This window comes from Poecile atricapillus, chromosome 29, assembly GCF_030490865.1.
Source record: "Poecile atricapillus isolate bPoeAtr1 chromosome 29, bPoeAtr1.hap1, whole genome shotgun sequence".
NCBI classification, from domain to species: domain Eukaryota; kingdom Metazoa; phylum Chordata; class Aves; order Passeriformes; family Paridae; genus Poecile; species Poecile atricapillus.
Window position 1 is genome coordinate 3,138,561 of NC_081277.1, and position 16,569 is coordinate 3,155,129.

The 16,569-nt window shown below is 43.2% G+C and overlaps 1 protein-coding gene across 3 annotated transcripts in view; it reads left to right on the forward strand.

Annotated features, from left to right (window-relative positions):
- Positions 1-2,710: 2,710 nt before the first annotated feature.
- The window catches only part of PPP2R2A (protein phosphatase 2 regulatory subunit Balpha), a 36,164-nt gene continuing 22,305 nt past the window's right edge, over positions 2,711-16,569 (forward strand). Inside the window, exons 1-2 of one of the 3 annotated variants that reach the window (XM_058859244.1) lie at positions 2,711-2,741; positions 6,222-6,296. In XM_058859244.1, coding sequence (XP_058715227.1) covers positions 2,726-2,741; positions 6,222-6,296 — 91 coding nt within the window. In that variant the 5' untranslated portion in view covers positions 2,711-2,725. Of the gene's footprint in view, positions 2,742-3,476; positions 3,757-5,539; positions 5,592-6,221; positions 6,297-16,569 lie in introns of those variants that run through there. The other 2 variants (XM_058859242.1, XM_058859243.1) reach the window with 2 other exon arrangements.

Genomic DNA, 16,569 nt, shown 5'->3' on the forward strand with positions numbered 1-16,569 from the left:
AACACAGTGTGGCAAGAACTGGAAATGCTTAAACTTTTGTTTACACCTCAACTTTAGCTGAAAAATTGTGGCCACTGGCAGTTGAGGGTTTGCAGCTGGAACCTGGTTAAGGTGAAATCAGGCCGAGTAAAGGCAGGAAAAGCAAATGAAATTCTGTGTGGCCACAGAAGAGGGGCTGGGCTGGCAGCTGGCACCACAAACAGCAGCAGGGACCCAGCTGCCTGAGCGAGGCTGCTGTAAGAAGAGGGTGGATGGGTTGGGACTTGTCCCACAGGTAATTTTCCCTGAGACTCATTGCAGAACCAGGGTCTGCCTGACCTTTTGTTCAGCTTTCCTGCAGCAGCACCAAGATGTGACTCAGCACTGGTTTGATAATGGCTGATTATGGGAAATCAAGAGTGGGAAAATGGGGGGATGAACATTAGCAAATATTTTCTAAGAGTTAAGCCTGTTATTCTCTGAAATGCTCTGCAAAAACGCAATGGAAACCTCTCAGTGAGACGCTTGAAGCTGAGCAGAATGAAGTACAGAGAGGAGGGAATTACACTGCCCTGATGTTAACCTGCACATGGCCTCAGATGGCTCAGCTATGACTAAATTCCAGTGATAATTCTGATGATAATTGCTCCCTTTATTTCTAAACTGAATTGTTGTAATTCATTATAGTCTTGTCTAACAGGTCAAATTACTGGAAAACTAAAGCAGATACCAAATGAGTTGCTGATAGTGCTCTTCTTTGGAGCCTCAGTTGTTTGATCAGTCATTTGACATTATTATATATTTTTATTGGTTACTGGTCACGCGTTACACTTTGATTTTTAGGTTGTTCTAACTTCCACAGCGCCTGGTCTAAGCTGCTGTGAACTGACCACTCTTTATGTAGTTTTCTGACAAATATCACAGCAAATAGACCCAGAAATGCTGTTTTGTGGGGTCCTTGTTCCTGTAAGTCCCTCCCACTTCCCAGAGGTGTTCTTCAGTCTCAGCTGAAGGAGTTTGTGTGTAGAGTAAGAATTAGTCATTAAAGCATGATTGGAGTAGATAAATGCTCATTAAAGCTTTGTGCTGTTGGTGGCTGTGTATAAATTTAACATCCTACAGTTACAATCTCCCCAGAGCATCTCAACAAATGCTCAAGCTCCAGAGAAATCCAAGTATGTGCTCACAAACTTTGAATCAGGGCTATGGAACACACTCTGCATAATTTGCATCAGCCATTCATAGTGTGAACACTCTGAACTACCAAGCAAGTGAACACCCAGGCAAAGGTTGTGGTTCCCAAGATGTCTCACTAATTACTCTGGCTGCGATTTAATGCTATTTATTTATTATGCTCCATTATTTTCTGTAGCTCAGTTAGTTCATAACAAAAACCTGAAATGTTGAAGTTACAATCCATCCTCCTGGCACCATGATATTAAATCTTTTCTAAGAGGGATTTCATTTTAATTATAAGGTATGTACTAAGGCTTCATTAATTTCTATTACAGAGCTAATTGCAGGTCTCTTTGCCTTATTTAAATTTTTTTAGCAACAAAAGTTCTTGAACCAATGCTTATTCTGCTATAAGGACAAATTCTGCAGTAATTATACAGAAGGCAATGGATGAATTTGACTTGATTTTTAAATTTTCCTACTAAACAGTTGCAGGACACTTCTGCTTAGGTTGAGAAAAGTGTATATAAGGAATTCTGAAAAGGGAGGAATGGCAACATTCATGCTGAATTTGGTATCAAACAAACATGGCCACAAATGTATAGAATTGTGTGAATTTGCTCTTGAACTCTGGGAAATGTGGACTGTGGTGTTTGGGACCAGGGAGATTGTCCTCATTGTGATTGTTTCCAAACTTGCAGCGTTTTTGTTTTCAGGTTTTTGGGTTGCTCTCAAAACAACCTAAGCAAAACACTTGGTTCCAGAGATTTCCAAGCTTGGGTGAGTTGCAATTCTTTAAAGCATTCCATATATGCTGAGTATTCTTTCAAATGTTATTGTTCCTTCCAAGATTGATTTATTTACCTGTGCAATTTTTTATCAGGGATGAAGAGATAAATCTGAATTTCAAAAGAACCGATAATTGGGGCCAGTTGTGGGTTTCTAGTGGGAGCCTGGCTGTTTGTGTTCATTAGTGTTATTCAGTTCCCACAGCTCTGTTTTGTGCTGGATTTGAGCAGCAGTTCAGTGGCCTTTTCGTTTATGAAAGCAGCCTCTTAGGTGTTTAGAGCTAGAAATGCAAAAATCGGTGTATGGGATGGTTTTGGAGACTTGTTCCAAGTCACATTTCAAGTTTGTGGCAGTGCTGGGTTTGCAGGATGAGCTCATGAAGCTCCAAGTGAAATCTGGATTAACAAGATCTACCCAGCCCGAGAAGAAAATGTTTGCACAAACATCTGTGAAGTGAAACTGATGACTTTCACAAGATCTTAAATAGATTGTACTGAATCAATTATCCCAGTCCTGTAGTTAACTACAGCTGAGACTGTAACTGGGACCCAGCAAGCTAAAAAGGAGCCTCCATCCTCCCCGAGCCAGCAGGAGCTGAGCCAAGCTGGGCTCGGCTGAAAGCCTTTCTTTGTGGATCTTGCTGGCTGCCAGTGTGAAAGGTGGATGGAGGCTAAAAATGGCTCAGGAGCATGGCTGGTGTATGCAGGGAATAGCAATGAGAACGGAGTGAAATCAGAGACCGAGCCCTGGACGTTGTAGAAAGCATCCAAGGAAGTGGAAAATGTGCAAGCAAACAGGTTATGTGTGGCCGCTGCACGGGGAAATGGCAGAAGGGAGCAAAGGGAAGGGGGGAGAAAAAAAAACCCCAAGACCAAAGGACAAGTGAGGGGCGAGATGCTCTGAGAGACATGAAGGGATTATCAGGGAAATGTTTTTCCCCCAGAGAGTGCTGGCACTGCCCAGGCTCCCTAGGGGACGGGCACGGCCCCGAGGCTGCCAGAGCTCCAGTAGCGTCTGAACAAAGCTCCCAAGGATGCCCGGGATGGGATTTTGGGGTGTCTGTGCAGGACCAGGAGCTGGATCGATGATCCTGGTGCTTCCGTTCCAGCTCAGGATATTCGATTTCATGAAGGGCGAGCCGGCGGGGAGAGGGGTCAACGAAGGGAGCGCTTCCCGCAGGGGAGCCCGGGGAGCAGCGGGTGGCGGCCACCGGAGCGCGGAGGGGCTGAGAGCGGGCGATGCCGAGCCGAGGGGCGGCAGCCCCTCCATCACAGCGGGCAGGGGCCGAGCTGAGGGGCGGCAGCCCCGCCACGAAGGAGGAAGCCCCGTCATGGAGGCGGCCGATCCATGCTGGCCTGAGGGGCGGCAACCCCTCCATGAGGGCGGGCAGGGGCCGAGCTGAGTGAGGGTCGCTAGCCCCGCCATGAGGGACGGATCCCCGCCATGGAGGCGGTCGATGCCGGGCTGAGGGGTGGCAGCCCCGCCATGAGGGCGGTCGATGCCGGGCTAAAGGGCGGCTGCCCCACCATGAGGGGCTGCGCAGGGACATGGCGGCGCCGCCCGCCCTCCTGAGGGCGGCTAGCTCCCGCCCCGCGCTGACGTCACCCCGAGCTCTGCCGGCGCCATTTTGGACGCTCACCGCCGGGGGGGCCGGAGCGGGGCCGCCCCAGCCCCGCCGCGGCCGCGCCGCCGCCGCCTCCATCCGCCGCCATCGCCGCCCGCCGCCGCCGCCCGCCCCGCGCCGCCCGCCCCGCCCGCGCCGCCCGCTCCACCCGACCCGCCGCGGCCGCTATCGCCAGCACAACATGGCAGGTAAGGGCAGCCTGCCCCCCCTGCCCTGGCATGGCTCGGGGGGCTCTCCCCGCTGGCTCCCGGCCGCCTCTCCTGTTCCGAGTCGCTTGCGCCTTGCTGGTTGTGGGGTGGGTTTTTGGGTTTTTTTTATCCTCTCTTGTGGGAATTCGTGCTTTGCTCCCACCCACCCTTCCTTCTCTCCGTTCTCGGGAAAAAAAAAAAAAAAAAAAAAGCATGGAAGAAGCAAGGTGGAGGGGGAAGTGGTGTGTTTTGGAGTTGAGGAGCTTGCAGGCAGGGTGGGTCTGCTGCCTTTTCGTAGAATCATGGAATGTTTTGGGTGGGAAGGGACCTTAAAACCTATCCAGTTCCACCCCCTGGCATGGGCCGGGACACCTTCCACTATCCCAGGTTGCTCCCAGCCGCGTCCAGCCTGGCCTTGGACACTTCCAGGGATCCAGGGGCAGCCACAGCTCCTCTGGGCACCCTGTGCCAGGGCCTCCCCACCCTCCCAGGGAAGAATTCCCTCCCAGTATCCCAGCTCAACCTACTCTTTCAGTTTGATCCCATTCCCCCTTGTCCTGTCACTACACGCTCTGGGTAAAGAGTTTTCCCCTTGAGGCTTTGGGGTCGGTGCTTGTGGTTATTTCTCAGAAGCGCTGCCGTGCACGGAGAGGTTCCAGGTGCAGGCGGTGTCCAGATTGCAGTCGCACCCTTCTGTAGGGAGCAGCCTCTGAGCATCTGCAAATGCCAGTAAAATTTGGCACAGGGCGTAATTAAACAGCACAGGTCTCGCTGTGTTTTCTTTCCCATTCCTTCCACTGCTTGCTCCCCATTTCGCATCCCAAAGTGCTGTTGGTTAGGCTTAGAAGTGTGTGTGCAGAACGGATCTCTTCCCTCTTACTTTTCCTTGCAATTTCTTCATTTGGAAATTTATTCATCCCCCTCCTCTGCACATGAATTGTCTTTTCAGTGCTTTGCATGTGGAGGAGCAAAGCATGGGAGGCTTTGTGAGGCTTGTGCTTGCCTTTCCCCCCCTACACCATATGCACATGCTCCACCCTCCTCTTGCCGTTTTAGTCGTGGGGGGGAAAAAGTGCCAACTTGGTTCAAGTGAATTCCATGGAAAAGAGGACTTCAGCTCGAAGGAGCAGGAGCAGTGATTCTCTCCAAGCTGTTCCCTTTAAGTGCTTCTATGGTGCTAAACGACAAATGAATAAGTTGAAGAGAGGAAAGCAAATGGATTGCAGGATTCTGGGGGAATGATGTGGGGGGAAAGCATTTTGCCATCTCCTGCATAAATGGGTGCTGTTGCTTGCGTCCACCTTCTCGGATTCTGCAGCTTGGATGTCTGTAATCCTTCAGGGATGAATTTAAAGCAAGCAAAAAATGCAAGTTGTACTCTATTCCAGGACTTCTCATTCTGAGGCGCTTCATCTTTTCTGGAAAGATTATTTTCAGGCTGATTTCATTCTCTTTGAGTTTTTTTTGCCTCTCTTAACTCGGGAAGAGTTTCCTCCTATATTCTTTGTTATCCCCAAGGCCCTACCAGAGCTCGGGATTAATGTGTAAATGCCATCTGTTGCTCAGCCGGTTTGAGTTGTGTGGAGGAAAAGTTCCATTTTGACAGTGGCTTTTGGGAAAAAAAAAAAAAAAAACAACGACCAACCAACCGAGGCAAGCCCATTTCTGTCTCTTCCTGTATGTCCTCAGCCCTGCAGTGATTTGCTCAGAATGAAATGCAAAAGAAATGGGTGGTGATTTTTGGTGTGTGTTTTGGTGGCACGGTTCAAATGAATCACTGCCTTCAGCCGAGGCAGTAATGTTCCTGAAGTTTTCTCTCCGATCCGTTTTCTATGGTAGTAGAACTTGTTCCCCTCCGATTGCTTGTTTGCTTTTCTGCTCGGATTTGCTGCTTTTTTTTTTTCCAGGCTGATAATTGCTTTCATTACTTCTGCGAAGAGACTCTAAAATTGTGGTAAAATTCTTTTTCTTTAGCCTTGAGTGCGTAGGGTCGGCGCAGTGGGTTTGTGAAAGGAGGAAATGAATTGTGTGCTTGGTTTGTATTGGATGGGAGATTGAAATTTTCTAAAAATGCACAGCTCTGATAGTTGGTATTTAAGTTGTTTGTGTGTGTGTGTTTAGAGGGTTCTGATTGCTCAAGCAGGAAAAAGCTTCGTGTTAAACACGGCCGTTTGTGCGCTTGAATTTTAAATTTGTAGTTAATGGTGCTTAGTCCAGCGAGCTTTGGGTGAGTGAAGCTTTTTCACTGCTTGTGCTTCCCTGTTTTTGACAAACGCTGCATTGAAGGCTGACAAAAACAATATCCAAAGGAAAAAGGTGGGGAGGGTGGTGTGTGATTGTGCCTCAGCACTGCTGAGGAAGTGGGCGTGCACAGGCTCTGAAATGTGCAATCTGGAACCATTGTGTGCTTGCGCTGCTGCTCTGGGGGGGGGCTCGTTTTTATTGAATTGTTTTCATTTTTTTAGGAGCTGGAGGAGGAAATGACATTCAGTGGTGTTTTTCTCAGGTGAAAGGCGCTGTAGACGATGATGTAGCAGAAGGTAAGAGCAAAATTTTTTACTGTTTTCTGACTTTTTAACCGTTCCTTAGTTAGGGAGATATGGATGCAGTCAGTGAAATATCCCAGTGTTGCTGTGTGCACGTTGAGCAAAGCAAATGGACATTTAATGTGCATTCCCATATCCAGATTCAGGTTTAAACTGTGGTTTGAAAGTACCATTCAGCACTCTTGTAAAAAAGTTCAGGCTTCTTATTTTTGCTGGAATTGTTTTCTAAGATTAAGATTTTTCTGATTTTTTGGCTTTTGATTTGTTTTTTCTCAATCTGCAAAATGGGGAATGTGATACTTGCATTCCACAAGGAGGTGTTGTGAGAATTAATATTTGTACTCTTTGAAGATCTAAGTACTAGATAAAGTGATTATCCCAATCTTTCCAGCTCCTATTAACAAGAGGAGGAAGAAATCTGAATATTTGTGCATGCCTACTTAGTAGGTAAAGAGCACGTTTGGGTTTGAAATAATACTGGAAGTTGTCTAAAACTTTTCCAAGCTGGCAGTGACAAGTGTTACGTTACACTAAGATGGCTGCCTCTGAATTTTCCTGTAAAAACTGTACTGTTTTTTGGGGTTTTTTTCCCCTTGGATTTGAGGTCTCTGGGGGAATGGTGCTTTTCTCTGTGCTGGAGAGCAGAATCTCTTCTGTGATCATTCTTGAGGAGAGGTCCCCTGACTTCAGGCCATAAAATCCTATTTGCACAAAGCAGCCTGTAAGATCATGAGTTAAAAGTTTTCTTTTGCAAGCAGTTGGCCTTGTCACTTATGTAATTCCTGGGTTTTTTTCTTTTTTTGCATATCTTGAATGCTCTGACATACAAGTGAGATTAATGTTATATTTAGAAAAGCAGTAACTACAGTTTCCATTATTTCCCTGCTTGACATGTGGTTCAGATTAGCTTCCAAGGGCCAAAAGAAAAGATCAGTATAAGCATAACTGAGTTGTTTTTATTTATTAGCTGCAGCATGTGGCAAACAATGCACTGAGGTTTCTGTTGTTTGCAAGTTGAAATATATTTTTTGGAAATGAGAATTCTGTAGCAATTTCCAGTTTAAATTCTTCAGGAAGTAGATTTTAAAACTTGAACTCAAAAGTGCTGTTAAATGTGGTATAATTTTTTCCCTGACAGATTTAAAATTCTGTAACCTTTGTTTTATTTATGTATCAAACTAAATCCGTAATTAAGCACAAGTATTGAAGAAGTTGTGGTTGTGAAGTTGCAGTGCTTGCAAATAATTCTTCATTAAAATACATGTTGATTTGCTTCTAGTGGTATTGAACTTGGAGAAAGAAAATTAGCCTTTACAGGGATCTGGAAATGCAGAAGTGAGGAAATAGGAAAGCCAGACTGAGCTGTTTTAAGTGTTGCACTTGGTGTTACAAAAGGTGCCTTGCCAGGCTGGGAGCTGCACGGAACACTGCTGGAATCCTGGGGTGGAGTTCAGGGGAGCCTTGAAGGGAATTAACTGGCTACAGTTTCAGCAAGCCAGGCAGCTTTGTTTCCGAAACATTTCGAATATCCATTTTTTGTTTTATGGGCTGTGTAGCTTTCTGATTCTGTAACCCAAAGAGTGAAGAGAAATTTTGTTTCATTGTCAGCTCTACCTGACTTAGGATGAGTCTTGAGATACAAAGTGTGTTATATTGCAAGATGTTGTGAAACTGAGCTGCCTAGAGACAGGTCCCAAGTATTGTTGATGTTATACTTGGTTGTAATTACTGTGTTGAGCTGAAATTCTTTCCTATTCCTGTGTATTTGGCTCCCACAATCCATACTGGAAGTTGGTGAAGCAGTTGTTTATATTGATTTTTTGTTATACAGCACAGTGCCTCGCTGTAATTCTGTTGGAATTGGGTGGTTGCATTTTTCCATTTCCTAGCAATATTTCTGACTTCAAGGTTCACTTCCATGACATGGAGCCTTATGTGGTTCTTGCATCAACTGGAGCAGCAGCTTCTGGTCTTTTGGAATACCCAACAACAAATTGACAGCAGGTCCAAGCGCAGTCTGAGGACCTTTCTTATTCCCTGCCTTTCCATCTGCTTTCTTGGGGCAGGCCCATGGTGAAAGCTCGAGGAAATCTTATTGTCTGAAGCTTTAATGACTCTTTAACCAGTGTGGTCTGCCAGAGAACAGGTCTGGACTCCAGTCATGCCTGTGGTGAGCACAGTACCAATTTGTGTACAGGAGTACAAGGCTGTGGAGATCTGATTTTTGAAGGGCTGCAGAGCTCAAAATATAAATAGCAGTTTGTTGTGGAGTGCTGAAACTTGCTAAAAACAAAGTGAAGAAAACAAATGTAAAAGAATTGGGAGTTTCACTTTCTGTTTTCCTCCTGTTGGTAACTCAGTGTTGCAATATTTACATTGGAAAGCTGTCTTGAACTAAGCTAAAGCAGTGATAACCAGGAAAACAACATCATTTAATTGCATTAATCAGTGGAATAAAAACCCAGTGGTCTCCCTACAGTGCTTTTTGTCTATAAAACTGGCCAATGGAGAATAACATTTTGGACAGTAACACTTTTATTACAGTAACAGTTGTATTAACTTTAAAGAGCCTGCCAAGAATGCTGTTTTGTAGCTTCCAGTATATTTAAGGTCAGACCTGACCTCCAGCCTTCCCATCGCATGTATATCCTATAATTCTTTAGATATTTGGATTAGGCTGGCTGGTTGTTACAAAGTCGATATTTGGTGGCTTTGGTGGCTGAAACATGAACTCTGATACACAGTTTTTAATTTTCTGGCTTTCCAAGCACTGTGTGATGGATGGATGTAAGGGGTAGAAGGGGAAATTGCCGCTAAAGCCTGGTGAAAGATGGCACTGAACTTGTACCTGGGGCTGGCCTGGGTCACTGCTGTGGCAAAGCTTTACTACTGTAAATGTGAGGAGCAGAAGTAGCCTCTCTTTATTTGGTCTGAATGGAATTTATCCCTGCTTGTAAGCTGTGGCCTGGCCGTGACAGATCACGGTTAAGCACAGAAATCAGGTTATAAATTGAAATCTCAGTGTCGCCTTCATTATAACTCGGGTCCTTAATTCTAATTGATGGCAGAAGTTTGCCTTCTAGTGGTTTAGAAGTCCACTGTATGAGTGCAAAGGTTGTTGCAGGTTGCTTCCTCTCTTTCTGAAATAGTTTTCTTCCCTTCTTAGTTTCATATTTGTCTTGCTGGAGCTCAGTCCTACGGCATATCTGTGTTCCTCTCCATGTGCAGTGGGGAGGGTTAGACAGGTCTTGTGGGGTTGAGAACACAGAGTGCTTGTTTCTGATGAGTTCAGTGATCAGGTTATCAAAAGTGCCTGTAATGCAAAGATTTCTTTCTTTTGTGCCATCACAGTTTCAGTGCAAGTGAGACTTAATTGTCCAGAAATACTCCAGTGTTTTCTTAGTGGAAGTTTCCTTTATGGTAATGATTATGGGAAAGGATTACAAAGATTTTCAGCAGAAGTTTTGTTGGTTTTATTCTTTTGCTGATCTTCAGAATGTGTATAGTAGCAACTGCAGTTGGGAGTAACTAAGAATTGTGAGTTTAAACTGCATCTGAAAACTACACAGTTGCTTAATGGAGTGAGTTTGTACCTCAGAGCAAATTAAGTCGAATTTGTTTAATTGCTCAGCAGAAGGAGAAGAGTCAAGCAGTTCTATCTCTGTGTTCTTTCAGGTGTAATTCAAAGATATGTAGAAGTCTGATAGTCCAGGTCCAAGGCTGGGATCAGGAACTTAAGTCCTCAGCTTTAACCCTGAGTGATTACTGCTCATCTTGGGCAAGTTAACTGTTTCATGCCTGAACACCTGCTGTGGGTGCTAGTTAGTGACTATTTATGCTGAATACTTAATGCTTAACCGTTCTGTGATGCTTTGTTAATTATCTGGGGTTTGCTTCATGTCTCCTCTTAGACTCAAACATGGCTGTGTCTGTTTTAGACTGAAAATGATGAACAGATAAAATTCTGTCCCTGGCTTGTGTGTGGTAAAAGATTGAAACAAAATTGGACATTTCCCTTGTTCAGGAATGCTTTCTGTGTTTGGTTCTAGATGTGTTATGTCTGTCAAATGTAGTTTGATGCTTTTTTTTGACAGGTTTCAGAATTGCAGAGCAGCAGTGGGGACTGATGTTGCTTCAACAGTGGTAGTTTGTCTTGAATGCATGAAAAGTGTTATTTCTGAGTGAAGGCAGGAGTAAGGATGGTTATAAAAAAGTAGTTTACCGCAATCTGGGTGCTTTTTTTTTTTTTTTTTTTTTTTTAATGAGGATTGATGGAATTGGAGAGGAGAAAAAACTCTCAGAGAAAAAGAGTGACAGTGAGATTGCAATAATATTGCTGAGGAAAGATTGGGATATAGCTGTGGGAGGGAAACTAATTTGGGTTTTTGAGGGCTGTGGTTGTGTTCTCTGTGCTCATGAGGTAACATTTACAAGGAGCAAGGCCTAGTAATAGGTTTGTTTTTAAGAGGTAATTTGAAATACGCTGTAGATGGGAGAAAAGGAAGATCCAAGGTTACAGTCCTGTTCTTTATCCCTGAATCTGCTTCTGTATTTGAGCTCTTCAGCTGGTCAGAGAATGACTGTCTGTATCTAGAGAGAGAAATAGGCTACTGTGTTCTAGGAACTGCTGCTCTGGATGGACTAGAGTGTGCATTTAAAGTGTGCAGTCCCCCAAAACAAAGAGCATTTAGCAGACAGATAAATAGGCAGTGGCTGTTCAGCTCCCCAGAAGTAATTCAGTCCTCTTTCTTGCATGGGTTTGGAAGCTGGGGCACTTCAGCTTGTCAGTCAGGGATTTTTCTGTCCCTTCTGTGAGGCTTTGCTGTTCTTGGAATCCGTGTGTTAAATTAAAAATTAGTTATAAAAAAGGCTTTTGCGTTGGAAATGTACTCCTAGGGTGATCAAGCCATCAGACTCCACAGCACACGATTGCAAACTAGGTTATCAGCAGCAGTCCTGATGGATTGCAGCTCTGGATCAGCTTTGTGAAACTTTCTAGCTTTTCATTTTAAAGGTGCTACCTAAATGCTTCTGTTTTGGCTATTTCTACTGTAGGAATGGGGTTGTGTGGTAGCTGTAGCTTCACAGAACGTATTTTGGAAGAGCTAAAATGAAGACTAAAGCTCCCAGTGGATGCAGAGCTGAAGAAAGAGTTAAAAGCTGGGTGTTCCAAGCTGTACTGTCTACTTTTCCTGCCCCCCCCTCCTTCTTTCTGTTCTCCCTGGCTTGCCTATTTAGGCCACAGCTGCATGTTTGGCAGCATTTCTGCTTAAAGAGGCACTCCTTCCCACTCTGCTGGCATGGGTGTTCACCTAAGTGCACAGTGAACTTGCTGGGGAAGCTGATCCAGCTGAAAAATTGGTAAAATCGTGTTTTTTCACGGGATTATTTTTCGGCTGAATTGAACCCTGATGTGATTCTCAGAGCTCTGCATGTGCTTATGCCAGCAGTGTGGAGGGTGATCAAGTGGCTCAGAGGAACAGGAGGAGCTCTGGAAGAAGACTGGTCTCTTTGTAGGACTTTATGTACAGGCAATGTAAGATCCTGATTGATCTCTGAGTGTCGTGCTACCATGAAGGGTAAAATCAGCTGCTAAAAGGAACTTTAAACCTTTGCTTTTCAAAATCCATACTTTGAACGTGTGCTATCTTTAGGCCAGCAATAAAATCACTGTTACAGTATCAGAATTATTTTGTGATGGATTTTCTTTTATAGTACATGTGGAGTGGGTTTTCTGCTGTGTCCACACAAGCAGTCTGTGGAAATGGGATTTGTTCAGTGTTGTTTTGAGCTCTGTTAGTAAAATGAGCTTGTTAATATCAGTGCAGTTTAGTTTCTTTGAAGTTGTTGTAGGAAATAATACCACTTGAATGGGAGGTGGGTTATTACTGATTGCTTTACTGTAAAGCACTTAAAAAAGATAATCTGACAAATGATAATCTCTTATCCTGTTTTATCAATCTTAATATGATTTGAAAAATGGATCCCTTCTTTGGGATTTCATCTTCACCTAAACTGATGTATTGTCTTGCATTAAATGCTGTAGAATTAGTCTGCCTTTGTTTTAGCTGCTGTTAAAGTGGGTATGCAATTAAATCTGCTCTGTGTGCGCCTCTTGGAGCAAAAACATCAATTACTGATGGTACCGAGTTAAGGCTGCAGTTTGTCCTTTCATCTGTAGGAAACACTGTACTCCCACAATAATTTCATTATATAAGATGTTTTAATAACTGCCTTAAGGGTATTTTTCAGGCCTTTTTTCCTGTTTTCAATGCTCTATAGTGTGCAGCACCATAACTGTGTCTACAGTATTTTTAGTATGGAGTGAAAAGTTTAGCAGAACAAGTCAGTGTTCAGTAATCACGTGAAACTGAGGTTTGCACTTTCAAAGAAATGATTGAAAGGAGTAAAAAGCCTTGGCTTAGGTTGATATTTAGGTTGTGAATGTGAACAGAGGTAACAGTTACCCTGTTCCAATGAAAATGAAAGCAGGTAAATACAGGAAGTATTTATTGATCCAAACCAATTTGGAGTAATCTCTTTCAAGAAGCAGTGGTAGCTCTTACAGAGAAAATAACAATGCAAGGACAGTTTTCTAGGCTTTAAACTTGAGTAAAACACATATAATTATAGCTTTGTTATATTGCCACAGCTCAGTTCAGCTCTTGCAACATGCACCAGCTAAATGCTGCTTTTGTAAGGTCACTGTGTCAGTAAACTGGAAGTCTCTGGGACATGGACCTTTGAAAATGGGGAAAGCATAAAAAGGAATAAAAATTACTCTTATGAGGTGAAGTATTGATACCTTGTGTGTGTGCACTTATTCATAATTTTACTAGCAGGATTTCCTTAATTGAATGTAGTGTTGCTCACTTTCTGGCTTCCCAGCAAGGCCTAGGGTGGGACACAGCTCTGGGCAGCAGGCAGTGTTCCATGAGGGTGCTCTCACCTGGCTTTTTAGGGACTGCAAGGTTTTGGGTTGTTAATTTTCCTTCGAAATTAAGTACCACCATCAGGTTCTGCTACTGCGAGCTGATACTACTGAAAACAATTACTTGATGCTTCTCTACAAGACTGTAATTCAGTGAGAGAAACAGGAGTGGCTAGAAGCTTCTCCTGTTCCTCCCCTAACTTATTACTCTTTTGTTAGGCACTGGAGGAGAAGCTATTAATTTGGTCAGCCATTCTTTATCAAAATGTATTTTCCTCTCAGCGATCCACAAGTGATAGCACCATGAAGAGAACCAGCATATTTAGGTCACATGTGAAACCCCTGAGGCAGTTCTGCTTGCATCTAATTTTGGAAGAAAATTTTAGGGTCAGGAAAAAGAGGGTTTAAAAGAGTTGTATTGTAAGAAAAATTGATTTTCCCAGATATATAGAAGGCATGTTGTGTGGAAATGTTTCCCTTTGCATTTTCAATTGCAGTTCTTAAATTAATGCTCTGGGAATAATGTGAGCCCACAGAAAACACACACAGTTGGCACTCTGGTTTTGAGAACCTGAGAAAAGATAATTGCATGTATTCAGGAACAGTTAAGGTAATTGAAACTTCGTATTATAGTTGCATATTTAAAATGCGGTGTAATTTCTAATATATTCTTGTTTGTTGAATGCCAGTAACTGTTTTTTTCTTCTTTTTTTTTTCAATGACTATAAGAAGTATTTGTGACCATTTTTTGATCCTTAAAAGCAGTGATTTTAGCTGGCATTCATGCTCTTGTTAAATGATGATTTAAGAAGTCATGAGCTATGTTTGTGTATAGTGTTTATAAATGTAATCTGAAGGTCCTGCATTATTTTCAAATAACTTGGAAGTGAATTGGTCCAGTGGACAAGAACTACATACTGAAATAAAGCTTTGGCTTTCATAAAAATATAATGACTCTCAAAGACTCTTGTTTGAGAGTTCCTGGGCTATTTTCCAATGGAATTGCGTAACAAACCCCTGACTTCTGTGGTACTGTTCCTGGTGCATTGTGTAAGGAATAATATATAGGAATATTAGAGATAATAAAGAAAAACTTGGATTATTTTTTAATAATTACCCAGTTTTGCTTGTTCTTAAGTGTGCTCTTGGTGTGGGAGGAGGAAATAGAATTTAAATTACACCCTGGCCTGCCTGTGGTTTTATTGTCACTTCAAGTAGCTGCTGCTCCTGAGAGAAATGGTCCTTCCTGGTGCCTCTGCCAGTCACTGCCTTCAGCTGAGCCAAGTGATCCCTGAGCCCCAGGGTGGGCACTTGGGGAAACCAACCCAAATGAAAATTTCATGTCTTGGCTTCCTTTTGGATTAATTTTATTCCACATCATCTTCTCCAGACTTAATTTGTCCAACTCTTAGCAAATGTTTGTGGTGGGATAGGTGGTGGTCCTAGAGGAATGGGATAAGAGGTGAAAGAATGGATTACTTCTCTTGGAGAGTTGATAATGGTTCTAAGGCAACATGGGAAACTGTGGAATGGGGAACAGTTGAGCCTCCTTCTCATGTTTATAGTTGATACCTGCTTGTTCATGTGAAAACTCGGCTTTTAGTGCACAGAGATTCATATTGAGGACATTTCTTCTCATAGATCAATATGGACAAACAGCAGTTGAAGCCTACAGTGTTCATTATATAGCCCAGCAGTGAGAAAATGTCGCTGTTTATAGAGGTAATAGTGAAACATTCATAAGCTGTTTTACTGGAATGTGGAACTGGCAGGAATGGCTTTTTGCCCAGAAGTTTAAAACTTTCTGAAACCATATAATTCTTCTGCCTTTCTCCATAAATTCTTCTCACAGCTTCATGTCATTGTTTTGATTTAGTTTTGTTTGTTTGTTTGTTTTAAGCTAAATCTCACACTCCTTTTTTGCATGTGTGTTTTAAAAAAGTATCCAGGGTCTTTTATTTTATTTCAAACCTTTCTGGAAGTGGTAACCTGCTCTGGCAAGCAGCAGGAGCTGGCAGCAGGGTTGTGTTCCTGCAGCAGGACACGTGCTGTGCTTAACCCAGCTCGTTTGTGTCTCCCAGTAATGAGATGCCTCAGACGAAAGGGCAGGAGGAAGGTAAAGAGCATTTGAAACAAAACAAAATCACTTGGATATTCTGCACATGAGCTCCCTGGAGCTTGGGAATGCTTTCACTTGGTGTGACCTGAGGAAGCTCATCCCAAGCCTGGGAGTAGCAAACACCTGCCTGTTTCTGGAGGATGCTCATTGTTCTGCTGGTTCTAAACTGGCATCAGCAGCTGTGCAGGCAGGTCCTCAGGTCATGCCTCTGTGCTGCTGCGGTGTTCCTGCGCTCTGCTTAGCTGCACCTCTGCGTTAGAAAGGTGCCATGGCAGGGTTGTATCCTGCATTTCCTTCCTGCTGCTTGCTCACTGTCCTTCTGAAGGAGCTGTCAAGAGAAGTTTCTCTTTGTGCCCATAAACTTGTTTATATATACGCTGAAATTCTTTTTCTGGGTGATTTATGTTGCATTCAACTGGAAGTTGTTTGGCACCTTCCAGTTCATGTTTATTCTAACCAGGGTCTTTGGTCTGAGGTCCATTTTCTTGCAGAGTTCTTATTACTCTTTTACTTTTTGCCAACTTAGAAGTTTAAATTTGAATGTCATTATCGCAGGGGATGGTGGGGAGACTGATGGAAGACTAGAAATGGAGATAACTGAAAGTAATTATCTGTGGTTGTTTTATTTGAAGTCATTTAACCCTTCCCTGCTTTATCATCCCTGCTTGTGAGACCTGGGTGGTGTTTCCTAAAATGAAGTTCCAAAGCCTTTTATAGTTTTTTGTAATGACCTTTGACATCCTTGCAGAACAGTAACACTACCAAAATGTTCTCTACCTTTTTATACATAAAACATATGTGCAACATATATAAACAAATATGTATATATCTATATATCTGTTATGCAACTCTTCCAAAACCCACAGAAAAGGTCTTGGTCTGTAAGCAGACATATTTGAAACAAACACTTAAAAATAAAAGTTGGTATTTTGCTCAGATTAGAAGACTATATATATAATTTTAAGAGATGTTATAAATATGCCTTGGAGTGATCAAGATTCCATGTGTTAGGAATCTCAAAGTCCAGGCCAGAAATTAGCATTGGCTTCTGTTTAATAATGTGTTGGGTTTTTTTTTTTTTTTAAGAAGCTGAGGCATGTATGCTTGGGCCAGAATAGAAACACAGGAAAACACTTGCCAAGTGGGGGGTGGGGGGAGAAAAGGCAACTGGGCAAAAGAAGACTGTTCTTTAAGGTTCCAAGTGCCACTAAAGATGC